Raw genomic sequence first — 15,220 nt, 5'->3', positions numbered from 1 at the left:
ATCCGTAACTCTGCCAATTTTAGTGTCATCCACAAAAGTACTAATCAGACTTCCTACACTTTCCTCCAGATCACTCATGTAGTATTCAGCCATTTTAGAACACATTGCACAATCATTTTGATTGATTGTAAGCTATCCAAAATTGCATGATTGTCAAGGAAAAAAAACTTATTCAAGCTGACTCTTAGCTGCAAGTCTCAAAGAGCAGCTCCCAGAAATTTGTAAGACCAGATTATTTGTTTGTACTAAAGAAGCAATTCTGCAGCTCCTGGCATATAAACAGTCACATTTATCATGGTTACAATGTACCCTTCATTACACTGGTCAATTGCTCGTCATGATAATGCAGCTTCTTATGACTTCTCAGGGATGGCTTCCATTCTGGATGCTCCATGGTCTATGGATCAGTCACTGGCAGCAATGGCCCCACTACAGCTTCAATACCATCACCACAGGGTTTGCTTCTCTGATCACTTGGGCCTACCTACCTATATTAAGACTTTCTTCTAAACTCTTCCAAGGGCATCTCAAATTTGAGACATCTCCTTACACTTTGTCTTAACAGTGGACACCTCATTCATTGCCCACTGCTGAGACTACCATATTACCACTCCTTTAATTGTGTTGGCAGCTGAGTGGCAGCTCACCATCATTAACAGAGTGGTGGTCCTGGCTGTAGCTTATTAATTAACTGCTGCTGGTACAATTTCATCCACAGTCCCACATTCACCTGTGCAATCTGGGACTCATATTTGATCCTTCTGTTAGTATCCTTGGCATACTGGTCATATTCTGGTATTGATTGTTGCAGTTAGAATTACGACTTTTAGCATTCCTTATTCATAGATGTAAAAATAGGCCAGGCTTTTGCCCAACTGGTCTTTCAGCTGTATTGCTAGAAAGTTCACTTATGAGTTCTAGATGAAGACACAGTTGGATTCAATGTGATAGCAGCTATGATGAAATAGGAAATGGATGTTCTGTGAAATAAATATTAATTTGCCAGAATTAATGTTACCATACGTGGTAATGGTATCAGAATGAAGTCAGTCAACTTACCACACTGATGATCAGATTATCAACATTACTGAAAGCATTGACATCTTTGGGTGGACACAGCATCATTTATTTTACAGATAAGCCTCTTTTAATATACATACTGGAGTCGAGGATGTATTCTTATGCTAGAACTAGCTATTTAACCAATTCCACTGCTGACAGAACAGAAAGGCCTTCAAGTTGTAAATTTGGCCCAATGCCAAACTAGGTTTCTCCCCTTCCTGGTCCCCAAATTAAGTGTATGCTTCAAACCCAAAGGCTTCCACGCCACCAGATATTAGACAATCTGTGCCATTTGTTGCCCACAACTTGCTGGTTCTACTTGAATGAGCTCAGGGACTAAAAATAGGTCCCACCCCCACATCCCCCAACCAGATGATATGCTCTAACAGTTGGTCTCCCAAAAGTAAAAATTAAGATAGAAACCAAAACTGTTGAAACACAGTCCTTTTGATATAGAATGAAATAACTGCAAGAATAGGAATAATTAAGTATCTGGGTACAGGTCATTCTGTTAAAAAGCGTGTTTCGTAAGCGCGAATTAGCTATATCGCGATTACGAATTGTGGATGTTGTTTGGATAAAGGGAATTTTCTACTCAACGGGTAAAGCGATTTTGTATTGGCAATCTTCTAAACATGGTTTAGAAGTGGTTTTCCATAGCATAATTTTCTATAGCGGGAGGATGCAGAGGAACACAACTGTCGTGTTATAGCAGAATGACCTGTATGGGGAAATAAACAAGAGACGGTAAGTAGAGGAGAAGACTTCAATGCAGCAAAATATATGGTATATGCCTTATAAGCCCAATGTTCTGTGTTATGTTGTAGAATTCAATACTTCCAAGATTGCTGGACATGCAATTACCATATAAATGCTTCAGATTTTATTGCTAGATCATTCACATGACAATTTCTGTCAAGGATTTAAGTTAGGCACTAGCAACATTGAGAAAATTAAGTAAGCGTAGCCGCTGATTTTGATGAAGCTTGAAAAATCATTTTGTTAGAGGCTAGAAATCAAACCTATTTGAAGAAACTATATGACAGCTGGCAGTTCTGAAGAAGAGACATTGGACTCAAAACATTTACTTTTTTTTTCACAGATGTTGCCTGACTTGCTGAATCTCTCCAGCAATTTCTGTTTGTTACATATTGGTACACAATGTGGCTATTAGGTTATACAAAGCTAAATTTTCCATGTTAATCTGAGAAATATTAATACGATTCTTCAATTAAAAAACATTCTTTTTAAAGAATGGAACTTTTTTTTTGAAATGGAACATTCCTGTTTTCTCACCAAGAGATAACAAGAAATACTACTTTAATTTGAATATGAACTGACTGAGCAGACATAATGCAATTTTACATACCCAAGCCAATCATCTACATCACAGAAGCCCTTTGGTAATCTAAGAGGCAAATAATACTGAATGCTTAATTTAACAATGCAATCAGATTTTACCAGTGACATACTGGTACATAATAACAAAACAAGGAACACTGTAGATTTGAAACAAACGAAAACAAATTGCTGGAGGGAAATTGCTGGCAGTTCTGAAGAATAGTCATCAGACTCAAAACGTTCACTTTGTTTTCTCTTCACAAATGCTGCCAGACTTGCTGAGTCTCTCCAGCATTCTCTGTTTTTGTTTGTTAAATATTGGTACATGATGTGGTGATTAGGTCGTATAAAGATCAATAAGTCTGAATTCTTTATCTGAACTGAGTTAGTGGAACTCGATCAGGATAACTTGCCAGGGAATCTAATAAGCCATTACATTGACTTAACTTAGTTGATCAGCATTTTCATTGAATTTTTAAAAGTTATTGATTAAATTGCTTGATTGACTGACAGAAATTGATGTGGGTGTGGGAATCAAGGGAAGGAGAAAACAACTTTTGTTGTTTTGCTATATATCATGATAACTACCCATTATGCTATGTAGGATATATTAAAAAAAAACTATGCTACGTGGGGGTCATATTAGTTTTGGTGACAATATCACCAGGTTCAAAACGCAGCTGATACCATCTTGACAGCCACAGGAAGAATAGTCATTTGGCTGAGGTAGTAGAAGACTATTGACACCTGGAAATTTGTACTGAACCACAAGTGCTATAAAAGAAAAAGTGGAAAATGTTGAAGAAATTTGGGAAATAGAACAAAATATTGACTAAATAAATATCAAACATAAAAACAGAATACAACAACTCCTTAAAACAAAGAACAGGCAGCAAAATTTTTATTCACTGCTTCTCTTCAGTTATGTTTTCGAAGACACAACCATTTACGTGGAACTTCGTAGGAACATCTCTCAACACCTTCTTCATCATATGGTATGTGCCAAGTATCTTGTGTAGTCTGTACTATGGTGTCATATTTTGATATGATCTGCAGGGAAATATATGCATTTTTAAAACTATCAATGTCAAAGGAAACTGATTATTACAACTAAAAATAGATAATGTTCCTCTCACCAAAAATTATTATTTGAAAGTCCATGTAAGCAATTAAGTTTAACCAATGTTTAGAAAACATAAGCAATCTGCAGAGAATAACATTCCATAAATTGTTTTTAGAATTCTATGTATTGTTGAGAGGTCGTGTATCTGTTACTGTCAGAAGAATTTAAAAGTTTTCCACAGCTTAAATTTCTTTGGACAATTAAGGACACCAAATGATACAGATTTCAGTCAAAGCCATACATTACCTATGAAAAGATAATCTTTTGATCTAGCGAAGAAAGGTGTGAAATGACTCATTTGGCAGGTGAGATATTCAAAAAGTCTATGGTTGAATAAATGGATATAATCAAAGAAAAAGCAGATGAACATTTTTCAGCCCAGGGCCCCTAGATTTAGCTTGATCTGGATTCCATCTGTCTTGAAACTTTGCACTGTGGAGCTCTGAGAAGTTTTGAACTTCTACTAGGAGTTTGCCTAGACCACCCAGTTGACTGTTGGAAGACTTATTTCTGGGGTTGGGAGACAGAAATCATGTTTTCCCCCCTTTAATTTTCCATTTCAACTCATCTTCTCTTTCTACAGCTGCCAGATCTGAGAGCCTCTCCAATTTTTTTTTTTCTCATGTCAAATATTTTAACAGACATGGTAATTTCCTTTAGCGCTTTATGAATACATATATTTGGTCATACTAGTAGATGGGAAAAAATTTGCTCTGACTGATAAAAATAACAATAGAAGCAACGTGGGTACATAGTGAAAACCTTTCACAAAAGTCCAGGAATCACAAAATAGGTCTATTGTTTGTTTCAGACATACACTTCTAGACTACTTTTCCGAAATTAGAAGTTCTTATCTATGTGAGTTGATCTAACTTGGTGTTAGATGTGAAAAAAAGCATATGGTCAGAGCTTAGATCAGGATAATTCTCACTTCACATCAACTTTGAGAACACAAGAGTTCCTTCTCAGGATAGGCATTACAACTCAAAACATGAAATTTACACCTCTGAACCAGAATAATTTATTAAGCTTTGCTCCTTAAAAGAAACACACAAAACAAGTTCTGTCAGGTGGATTAGAGGGATTTTTTTTTCTCTCAAATGCTGTTCAGTGTGCCTCTCTCACCTCAAATTTCATTCTGTTCCCTGGATTGTACCTTGACAGCACAAGCTGGTGTCCACGTTGCCACTTGAAAAACAGTCTTCGGGTATTCTGGTCAGACAAACAAGCTTTGTGATCCCGCATGAGGTCTCTACTAAGGAATTTACAATGATTGCCTGAATGCATAGTTGCGTATAACAAAAAGGGATCATCTTCAGAACTAGATAAAGTAAAAGGAGAAGAAATCTTGATTAGATTAATCAACTAATGTAAATATATAAGCAAATATTTCTGCAGTAGCACTTCCTGAATAACTAAATGACAATGAGGACAGAAATTTAGTTGGTTCTTCAAATTCTTGTCAATTTTCAGTCCCGATCGTGTGTTCTTGTACTAATTCTTTGCTGTACCTGATTAGCCTAAAGGCCACTAAATCTACTAATCTGAACACAGTTTAATCTGTTTGGTGACATTTAGCATCTTGGTATTCCAAATTTATTTACAGAATCATAAAGTGACACAGCATGGAAACAGATCCTTTGATCCAACTCAATAATGCCAACCATAATTCCAAACTAAACTAGTCCCACTTGACCATGCCTGGACCATATCCTTCCATATATTTCTTATTCATGTACTTTCCTAAATTTCTTTTGAATGTAGCTGTACCCACATCCACCAGTTCCTCTGAAAGTTCTTTCCACTCATGAACTATTTTCAGTTTTTAAAAAATTTACCCTCATGTTTTTTGTAAAATTTTCCCCTCTTACCTTAAAAATATGCCCCTTTGTCTTGAAATGCCCTGTGCCAGTGAGAAGACACCTTCTACTGACCTTATCTATACCCCTTATGGTTTTATAACTCTCTATAAGGTCACCTCCTCAACCTCTTACGCTCTACTGAAGAAGGTCCCAGCATATCTAGCCTCTCCTTATAATTCAAACCCTCCTGGCAACATACTGGTAAATCTCTTCTGAACCCCCTCCAGCTCATTAATATCCTTCCTATAACAGGGTGACCAGAATTTGATTAGCTGCAATTGATTTATAATTCTTTGAAGAGAGATATTTTTTCAGAATCAATGCAAACACCCAAGGTAAAAAATGATTACACATGGATTTAATTAAGACAGCAGAAAATGTGTAAGAGAGTAAAGCAGCGAAAAAAATATAAAGAGAAATAACTTTCAGGAAAGATTTCAGAGTAAATCTACATTTATCCAGTAAAACAGTTCCCCGGCCCCATTTTGTATGGACTAGCATAAGTGTGTATAATGCTACATAAACAGAAGCTGAACCATTTGTACCAAATGATACCTTTTAGATGTTTCCTAATCAGCCTGTTAAGAGAAAGAAATGAAGGCTAGAGAATTCAAGAAAATAAATCTTAATACTTTGAAACAGTTCACATTACAGAAAAGGAAGTACTGAAGATCTTGGAACCATAAAGGCAGATAAATCTCCAGGACCACCATGAACAAGTGTATCCCAGGACGTTGTGGGAAGTTGGAGAAGAAAGTGCAGGGCCCCAACAAAAATATTTGGATTACCTTTAACAATGGGTGAAGTGCCTATAAACAATAAGTGAGGTGCTAGAGGACTGGAGGGTGGCTAACATTGATCCTTTATTTAAGAAAGGAGAAGCCTGGGAACTGCAGATATATGAACCTGACATCGATGACGGGTAAGTTGCTAGAGGTGATTCTGAAAGATAGGATTTAAATGCTTTTGGAGAGGCAAGGACCGATTACGGGTCGTCAGGATAGTTTTGTGTGAGGAAAATTGTGTCTCATAAACTTGGATGAGTTTTTTTGAGAAAGTAACCAAAAAGGGTATTGAGGGCAGAGTGTTAGACATGTTTACATGGACTTTAGTAAAGCCTTTGACAACGTAGACAAATTAGTAAATTTAGATCACATGGGATTCAGAGTGAGCTTACCAATTGGATACAAAATTGGCTTTATGGTAGGAGACAAAGAGTGATGGTGAAGGGTTGTATTTTGGACTGGAGTCTTCTGACCAGTGGTGTTCTACAGGAATTGGTGCTGGTTCCACTTTTGTTTGTTATTTATATAAACAGTTTAGATGACAATATAGGAGATATGGTTAGTAAGTTTGCAGATGACACCAAAATTCGTGGTCTTGTGGACAGTGAAGAAGGTTATTTAAGAGTACAAAGAGATCTTAATTAACTGGATAAGTAGGCTGAGGAGTGGCATATGGCGTTTAATTTGGATAAACGCGAGGTATTGTACGTTGATAAAGCCCTATGACATGTTGTTGATAGATTTAAGACAAATGTCAGAGGCAGGTTCCTTACTCAGAGAGTGGTAAGGGCGTGGAATGCCCTGCCTGCCAATGTAGTTAACTCAGCCACTTTAGGGGCATTTAAACAGTACTTGGATAAGCATATGGATGATGATGGGATAGTGTAGGGGGATGGGCTTAGATTAGTTTACTGGTTGGCGCAACATCGAGGGCCAAAGGGCCTGTTCTGCGCTGTATTGTTCTACTTTCCACGTTTAACAGGGTGACCTAATGATTCAGGTACATTAATTTTTGAGATTTGCATTACAGGTAGACAAGGAAATTAAGAAGGCATTTAGCAAACTTGCCTTCATTGCTCAGACTTTTGGAGTATAGGAGTTGAGAAGTCATGTTGTGGTTGTACAGGATGTTGGTGAGCCCTCTTCTGGAGTATACTGTGTGTAATTCTGACCGCCTTGACATAAGAAGGATATTATTAAACCAGAGAAGATTCAGAAAAGATTTACCAGGATATTGCTGGGAATAGAAAGTTTGAGTTATAAAAATAGCGCTGGGACTTTTTTCACTGGAGAACAGGAGGTTAAGGGATTTTATAGAGATTTATAAAATCATGAGAAGCATGGATTAGATGAATAGCAAAAGTCTTTTCCCTAGGGAGGGGCAGTTAAAAACTAGGGAGCATATTTTTAAGGTGAGAGGAAAAGGTTTTAAAAAGCAAATGAGGTGCAATATTTTTTCAGAGAGGTTCATATGTGGAATGAACTGCCAGAGGAAGTGATGGATGTAGGCACGATTACAACATTTAAAAGACATTTGGATAAGTACATGAAAATGAATGATTTGGAGAGATATGGGCTAAAAGCAAGCAAATGAGACTATTTTAATTTGGGAACATGGTCGGCATGGAGTAGTTGGGCTGAAGTGTCTGTTTCCATGATGTGACTACAATCTCTCGAGCAGGTGGGGCTTTACTGAGCCAGTCCTGCCCCCGAGTGTTTCCCTCATCAAACTCTAATCTTGCTCTATTTCATCAGCAAATATGGCTTTCAATACCCACCTTCTCAGCTGAACTGAAATAACAATGCTTGCAGGCTTCCTGTGAGCCTCTTCTGGCATACCCCAGCCCGGAGAACATGACTTTTTTCGGACTACTTTTGAGTCCTCACTCCAAACACTCAAGGTGAAATTTCCAGAAATTGACAGACAGCAGAGGTCTATCAGCACAGAGCCATCAGTTGCTTTTGGCTCCTCACTGGGGCCCCTATACTGAATGTCTGTATTTCAACCACCTTCCTAGCAGTACAGCTTGTAGCAGCACTCCCAACATGGAATCTCTATCACTATCTCTCTCTCTATCTCCACCGACCCTCTCTCTTGGATATCCATAATCACTGCCTGTAATCATACTCCTATTCCTCTAAACCCCTTAGCTCAGAGTTAGGGGAACTACCCCTATGCCACAAGAGCCTGCCTAACAACCTTTATCATGCTCTGTGTTCAATAAGCTTAACAAAAGTATCTTATAAATTGGAGCAAACAACACCACTTAAATCATACTGATCTGTCTTTAGAGAGAGATTAAAAAGTGTACGTATGCTTATGAAATTCAGATCCAGTCTAAATCATACGATAGTTTTATTGTCACACATAAATGATCTCACTGCTATAATAAGCAGAGGAAGTCCCCTCTGGGTAGTTGGAGTAAAAATTAATCATAGGACTTAGGAAATGAATTACAACACTAAACTTAACCAGATATCTACAGCAGATCTAAATAAGTAACAACCTAGCCTTTTTATTCATACGAGAACTGCTGAGTAAGGACATATGAAAAGGATTTGCATTTTTATTTCTCTTTCTTGTATTATTTGTATTCAATCCTTCCCCCGGATAATAATCACCAATGGACCAAAATACAGTCATCAATAATACTGTGAATCGAAAAGTCATTCACCATTTTAATTTCAACAAGTTATCCATTATATGCAAGAATTACAGGGTTTTAAAATTTAAATTGTCGACTTACTAGGACATTGTAGATGTTTATGAGTAAGACGGCAAGTAGGGGGCTTTTAAAAAGTGACAACATTCCCATCTTTCTATGTATAAATTCTAAAATTCATTGAAAGAAACTATTTTGCTCATCATCCTATGCTAGCTGTATGTAAGGGCTATCCAAATAGTGCCATCTGCTGCACTGCATTTGTACCCTATTAAATTTCTTTGGTACACAATTATTTTCTGAAACATGCTAATTGTAACACTAAGCAAATTAAGAGTCTTTTTCAATGTGCTGAAATTCTCTATTTGATCCACTTTTTATAGAACAAGTCAATAATCTATGGCATGAACCCATTGCTAATCTGAGACAAAAAAAGCTTGAGATTGCACCTATGAGAACTAAGACACATGCAACAGACTTGAAAAAGTGGCAACATTTTGCAAAATATTGGAAGAGGATGTTAATTGGTTAGAGCATATTGGATTGCAAGTCCAATTAATTGTCAATCTTAATTCTCAGACCAGACAAGTAGATTCTGACTGGTCATGGTTTTGCCATGGGGATGCAAGAGAAATTGGCTGTCTCTATAACCTGCTTTTTTATAAAACATTATTTTGCCTATCTAAAACATGAAATACAAATGTTAATGAGTAGCTTCTAACATCACACTGAGAACACAAACAATGAGCTTATATTCATTTCTGGCGTAATTTTTGGTACAGTCTGGATTATTTAATAAATTATTTTCAATAATGGATCTACATCTAACAGTGGATACATCTTGCAAATATAAGCTGGAAGAGCATGACTAGCAAATTTTCACTGGGATGTTTGAAATTATCTGCCAATCATTAGGATGTATGACCCATATATCTGACATCACATTAGCAGTGAAACTTGTACAACTTATTACTTATTTACGTGGTAGGCAAAGTGTCTTTTTGGCTTGACGGTAGCATTCTTACAGCAGCAGTTCTAACGTGGAGTCTCTCTCTGTCTCTACCTATCTCAGTTGAGAAAAAACACTTGTGGATTTACTACATATAGTAGAATAGTGAGATAGCTAGCTATATTTGTTGTTCAGGTTTTTAAGACACCTTGCCCTTCCAGGTTACCTGAGGTGGACTTGGGTACTGCTCAGCTCCAAATATAGTGGACTTGGGCCTTTTCCTGAGTTATCACAATACAGAGCAAATGATCAAGGTATCCATTATCACACAAGAGAGGCTTTCATATGCCCTATCTCAGTGTCAAGCTAACATGGCGAGCAGATGGCTAGGTTCCTATTCAAGAATCATAGAATCCCTACTATGCAGAAGGAGACCATTCAGCTCATCGAGTTCACACTGACCTCCAAGGAGTTTCTCACCCAGACCTAGGCCCCTGCTGTACCCCATAACTGCACATTTACCACGACTAGTGTACACATATCGGGACACTATTTAGCATGGCTAATCCATCTAACCTGCACATCTTTGGACTCTGGCAGGAAACTTGAGCGTGTAGACATGGGAACTCCACACAGCCTTCTGGCTCTGTAAGGCAGTGTAGGAGACTGTCAATAAGATTGATCTTGTAGCATGTGGAACATAGGAATCCTAATGTATGGACTGACCAATTATCACTGGCATTAAATAAATAGCAGTAGAGAATCCATTGGCTGACTTCACAACTGATAGACATTGAGGAAAGGGAGAGCACATTTAATATATCAATTTCAAATGGTATATTTGAGCACACGATGGAGCTTATTAAGCTGTATAAATAAATTACTTAAGGCAGTTGTGGATTCAACTGTTTGTCTCCTTTTGGCAATGCTTAAATTCTGTACCACCAAGCAATTAATCAACCTAGTAACGTTTATGGAACAGATAATTTCAAGATTTCTGAGGTGGCAACATTGAATCCTGGAGCAAGTGAGACATAGACAGAGAAAGAGAGAGAGACAGGGGGGGATACATAGAGAAAGGGAGAAACAGAGTGAGAGACAGAGCGAGAGAGAGAATGTGAGAGAATGAGCTAGAGGAGTCCAAAGATTACAGGCTGTGATTAAGGGGGTCAGAGAGAGGCACAGAGGGGGGAGAAGGAGAGAGGGAGAGAAAGAGAAAGATAAATAGATAGAGAAACTCCATATTAGGAGTGCTGCTATTATTGACAGTGACTGAGTTTTTTTTTGAAGAAGCAACAAAGAGGATTGATGAGGGCAGAGCGGTAGATGTGATCTACATGGACTTCAGTAAGGCGTTCGACAAGGTTCCCTATGGGAGACTGATTAGCAAGGTTAGATCTCATGGAATACTGGGAGAACTAGCCATTTGGATACAGAACTGCCTCGAAGGTAGAAGACAGAGGGTGGTGGGTTGATTTTCAGACTGGGGCCTGTGACCAGTGGAGTGCCACAATGATTGGTGCTGGGTCCTCGACTTTTTGCCATTTACATAAATGATTTGGATGCGAGCATAAGAGGTACAGTTAGTAAGTTTGCAGCTGACACCAAAATTGGGGGTGTAGTAGACAGCAAAGAGGGTTACCTCAGATTACAACAGGATCTTGACCAGATGGGCCAATGGGCTGAGAAGTGGCAGATGGAGTTTAATTCAGATAAATGCGAGGGAAAGCAAATCTTAGCAGCACTTAATGGTAAGGTCCTAGGGAGTGTTGCTGAATAAAGAGACCTTGGAGTGCAGGTTCATAGCTCCTTGAAAGTGGAGTTGCAGGTAGATAGGATAGTGAAGAAGGTGTTTGGTTTGCTTTCTTTTATTGGTCAGAGTATTGAGTACAGGAATTGGGAGGTCATGTTGCGGCTGTACAGGACATTCGTTAGGCCACTGCTGGAATATTGCGTGCAATTCTGGTCTCCTTTTTATCGGAAAGATGTTGTGAAACTTGAAAGGATGCAGAAAAGATTTACAAGTATGTTGCCAGGGTTGGAGGATTTGAGCTATATGGAGAGGCTGAATAGGCATGGGGCTGTTTTCCCTGAAGCGTCGGAGGCTGATGGGTGATCTTATAGAGGTTTACAAAATTATGAAGAGCATGGATAGGATAAATAGACAAAGTCTTTTCCCTGGGGTGGAGGAGTCCAGAACTAGAGGGCATAGGTTTAGGGTGAGAGGGGAAAGATATAAAAGTGACCTAAAGGACAACATTTTCACGCAGAGGGTGGTACGTGTATGGAATGAGCTGCCAGAGGAAGTAGTGGAGGCTAGTACACTTGCAACATTTAAGAGGCATTTGGATGGGTATATGAATAGGAAGGGCTTGGAGGGATATGGGCCGGGTGCTGGCAGGTGGGACTAGATTGGGTTGGGATATCTGGTGGGCACGGACAGGTTGGACCGAAGGGTCTGTTTCCATGCTGTACATCTCTATGACTCTATACTGCCAGGAAGGTATTTGAAATACAGACATTCAGTCTAGTGGCCTCAGTGAGGACACAACAGCAAATGGTGGCTTTGCGCTGTTGGACATCAGCTGTCTATCAATTTCTGCATATTTCTCTTCAGCTGAGAGGGTGGGTATTGAAAGCAGTATTTGCTGATGAAACAGAACAAGATTAGAGTTTGTTGGGGAAAAACCCAGGTGCAGGTCTGACTCAGTGAAGCAAGCCATTCGAGAAGAGCATGAATCATATTTGTGAGTAAGTATAGCGATGCAGTTTCACAGTCCATGGGAAAACAGTCTCAAAAAATTAACCAGAATGGCAGCAGATATTGAGGAAGTCTGTGACAGATCAAATAATTTGCTTGCAAACCTCAATAAACTCTATCTTGTGCTCAAATTTATCATTGAAATAGAATCAAATGAACTCCCTTTCCTCAATCTATTAGTTGAGAAGTTCTTGACAGGGAGGATCAAAACCAGATTGGTAAAAGTGAAAAATGATGAACTCTTGTGATGTCTAATGAGACTTGCTGACTTATCACACCATTAAAAACGAGGGGAATTGCTGAGAAGTCCGTGGGATCTGTCTTGAGTATATCTGCAATTTGATGTATGCGGTGGGGCATTTGATCACTTCATTACCCACATAAATAACACGCTTAATTCTGGGTGCTAGAATAGATGCTGTATTTGTGTTTTCACACTGTCAATTAAAGTCTATTGTGATTTGTTCAAATCCATGGAATCTTGTGGCTTTATTCTGTTGGTATATCTCCTGGATCTCTCACTTTGTCAACTTTAAAATTAAAGTTACTGGTCCCTAGCCCAAAGCTAACAAATTTCTTTGAAATATTTTTATGCTATTGAAGAGAGTATCAGAAATAAATAGTGGACAGAGCACATAATTCCTTAATAAAATATAAATATCTCTTAAAACTTAGTTGGATGCAAGTGTAGTTAAAAGAATTCAGATGACTTAAAAGAATATGTTTTATCATAAAAGCTTAGGGAAGAAGATTAGGGTGAAGGAATAAGTTTATGGGTGCAGATTTGGAGAAAATCAGTAGTTTAAAGTACCTAGAGTCAGTGGTGCCACAGGATGAAAGTGGAAATTAGGCAACAGATTAAATGTGGTTGCAGTGATTGGAAGTAATGCAATGGGGTATTATGAAGTAAGAAAGCATATAAAAAAGTAATAGAAAGTAAAAGTAAGAGAAAGGAAGAATCTACAGTTTTGGAACTGTTGTGTAATACAGAAATCTGGGTAACATTAAGGAGAGAGGAACAATGACTGGATACTAATGAGATATTGAATAGTGAGGTGGTGTGGAGTGATGAGAAAGAACAAAATCAGGAGATTAATGAACATTGTGGCAGCAGTGAAGACAGTCGTCATGAAGGGATTGAAATGGTGTGGTCAAATATTGTAGAGACAGGACATATGGTAAGGCAAGTGACAGGAAGAGGATGAGGATGATTTAAGACCCAATGAAGAATGTACCGGAAAAAAAAAATCATCAGAACTGAAAAAAGAATGAATGGCTGACAGGAAGAGGTGGCAGAGTTTGATCATCTAACATTGCGGTGACTCCAAATAAAATGGAAAAACGATAAAGTGAGAAGGAGGAGGAAGAGGAGGTTGTGTCACAAAAGAGAAAAAAACATACCTTTATTTGTTAAAGGAGGACACAGACCTTAGGTTACAGAGAAGAGAATATCATAAGACATAGGAGCACAAGCAGACTATTTGGCAGTGGAGTCTGCTTCGCTATTCAATGAGATCACAGCTAATCTGATAATCATCACATTTCCTGCCTTACTCCCATAATTCTCAATTCTCTCCCTGATTAAAAATCTGTCTCCCTTAGCCTTTAATATACTTAACAACTCAGTGTTGACACCACTGGCCAGCAAAGAATTCCACAGATTCCCTCAGAGGAAAGAATACTTTTGATCTCATTCTTAAATGGGTGCTCCCTTACTCTGAGATTATGCCCTCTGTTTCTACAATCTCCCAAAAGGAGAAACAAACTATTTGCATCTACCTTGTCAATCTAATATATTTCGATAATCTCATTCTAAACTCCATTAAGAACAAGCCCAACCAACTCAATCTGTCCTCATAAGAAAATCTCTCCATAAACAAATCAACCTCGTGAACCTTTCCTGGACTAGGAGAAAGTGAGGACTGCAGATGCTGGAATCTTCAGGGCTTATGCCCGAAACGTCGATTCTCCTGCTCCTTGAATGCTGCCTGACCTGCTGCGCTTTTCCAGCAATACATTTTTCAACCTTTCCTGGACTGCCTCCAATGCGGTATATATGTTTTAGTTCAGGAGGCCAAAACTGCTCACTGTATTCCAGATATCGTCCGATTCGTGCCTTTTATCGGCATGACCTCCATATTTTAATGCTTCATTCCCTTTGAAATAAAGGGTGATACTTGATTTGCATTCTGTTACCTGCAGAATTTGTATGCTAGCTTTTTGTTCTTCATGCACAAGCAGCCACAAATCCCTGTGTGCTGCAGCATTCTGTATTCTTTCCTTATTTAAATAATATTCAGCAGCTCTTACGTTTTTCCTGCTAAAATGCATATTTTCCCACATTATATTCCAACTGCCAGGTTTTTATCCACTCACTTAAACTGTCTATATCCCTCTATAGACTCTTGTGTCATTCTCACCAATTGCATTCTTACCTAATGTTTTTGCCATGTTGTCCATTTGATAGTATACTTAACTTCCTTGGTTAACTGTGGTCAGTTTGTCCTCTTTTGAGAGTGCTTTATTTCTCACGAGGGTACACCTTTAGGGTGAATCATGAACTATTTTCTTAAAGGTATGCCATTGACCCTAAATAGTTTTATCCTTTTAGAGTCTACTCCAGTCAACTTAACATTCACTCCTACATAATTACTTTTATTTCAGTTTAGCACAA

General features: G+C 38.3%; 1 protein-coding gene across 2 annotated transcripts in view; it reads right to left on the bottom strand.

Annotated features, from left to right (window-relative positions):
- Positions 1-1,110: 1,110 nt before the first annotated feature.
- The window catches only part of prorp (protein only RNase P catalytic subunit), an 82,657-nt gene continuing 68,547 nt past the window's right edge, over positions 1,111-15,220 (bottom strand). For both annotated transcript variants that reach the window (XM_043697812.2, XM_043697813.2), the window contains 2 exons: positions 4,652-4,847; positions 1,111-3,453 (listed from right to left, as the gene is read on the bottom strand). In XM_043697812.2, the coding sequence (XP_043553747.2) occupies positions 3,322-3,453; positions 4,652-4,847 (328 nt within the window). In that variant the 3' untranslated portion in view covers positions 1,111-3,321. The remainder of the gene's footprint in view (positions 3,454-4,651; positions 4,848-15,220) is intronic.

Source organism: Chiloscyllium plagiosum, unplaced genomic scaffold (assembly GCF_037043375.1).
Source record: "Chiloscyllium plagiosum isolate Xiang-an unplaced genomic scaffold, Cpla_swu_hap1 HiC_scaffold_8, whole genome shotgun sequence".
Taxonomy (NCBI): Eukaryota; Metazoa; Chordata; class Chondrichthyes; order Orectolobiformes; family Hemiscylliidae; genus Chiloscyllium; species Chiloscyllium plagiosum.
Note: the sequence above shows the minus strand (reverse complement) of the source record. Positions and strands in the feature narration are given on the sequence as shown.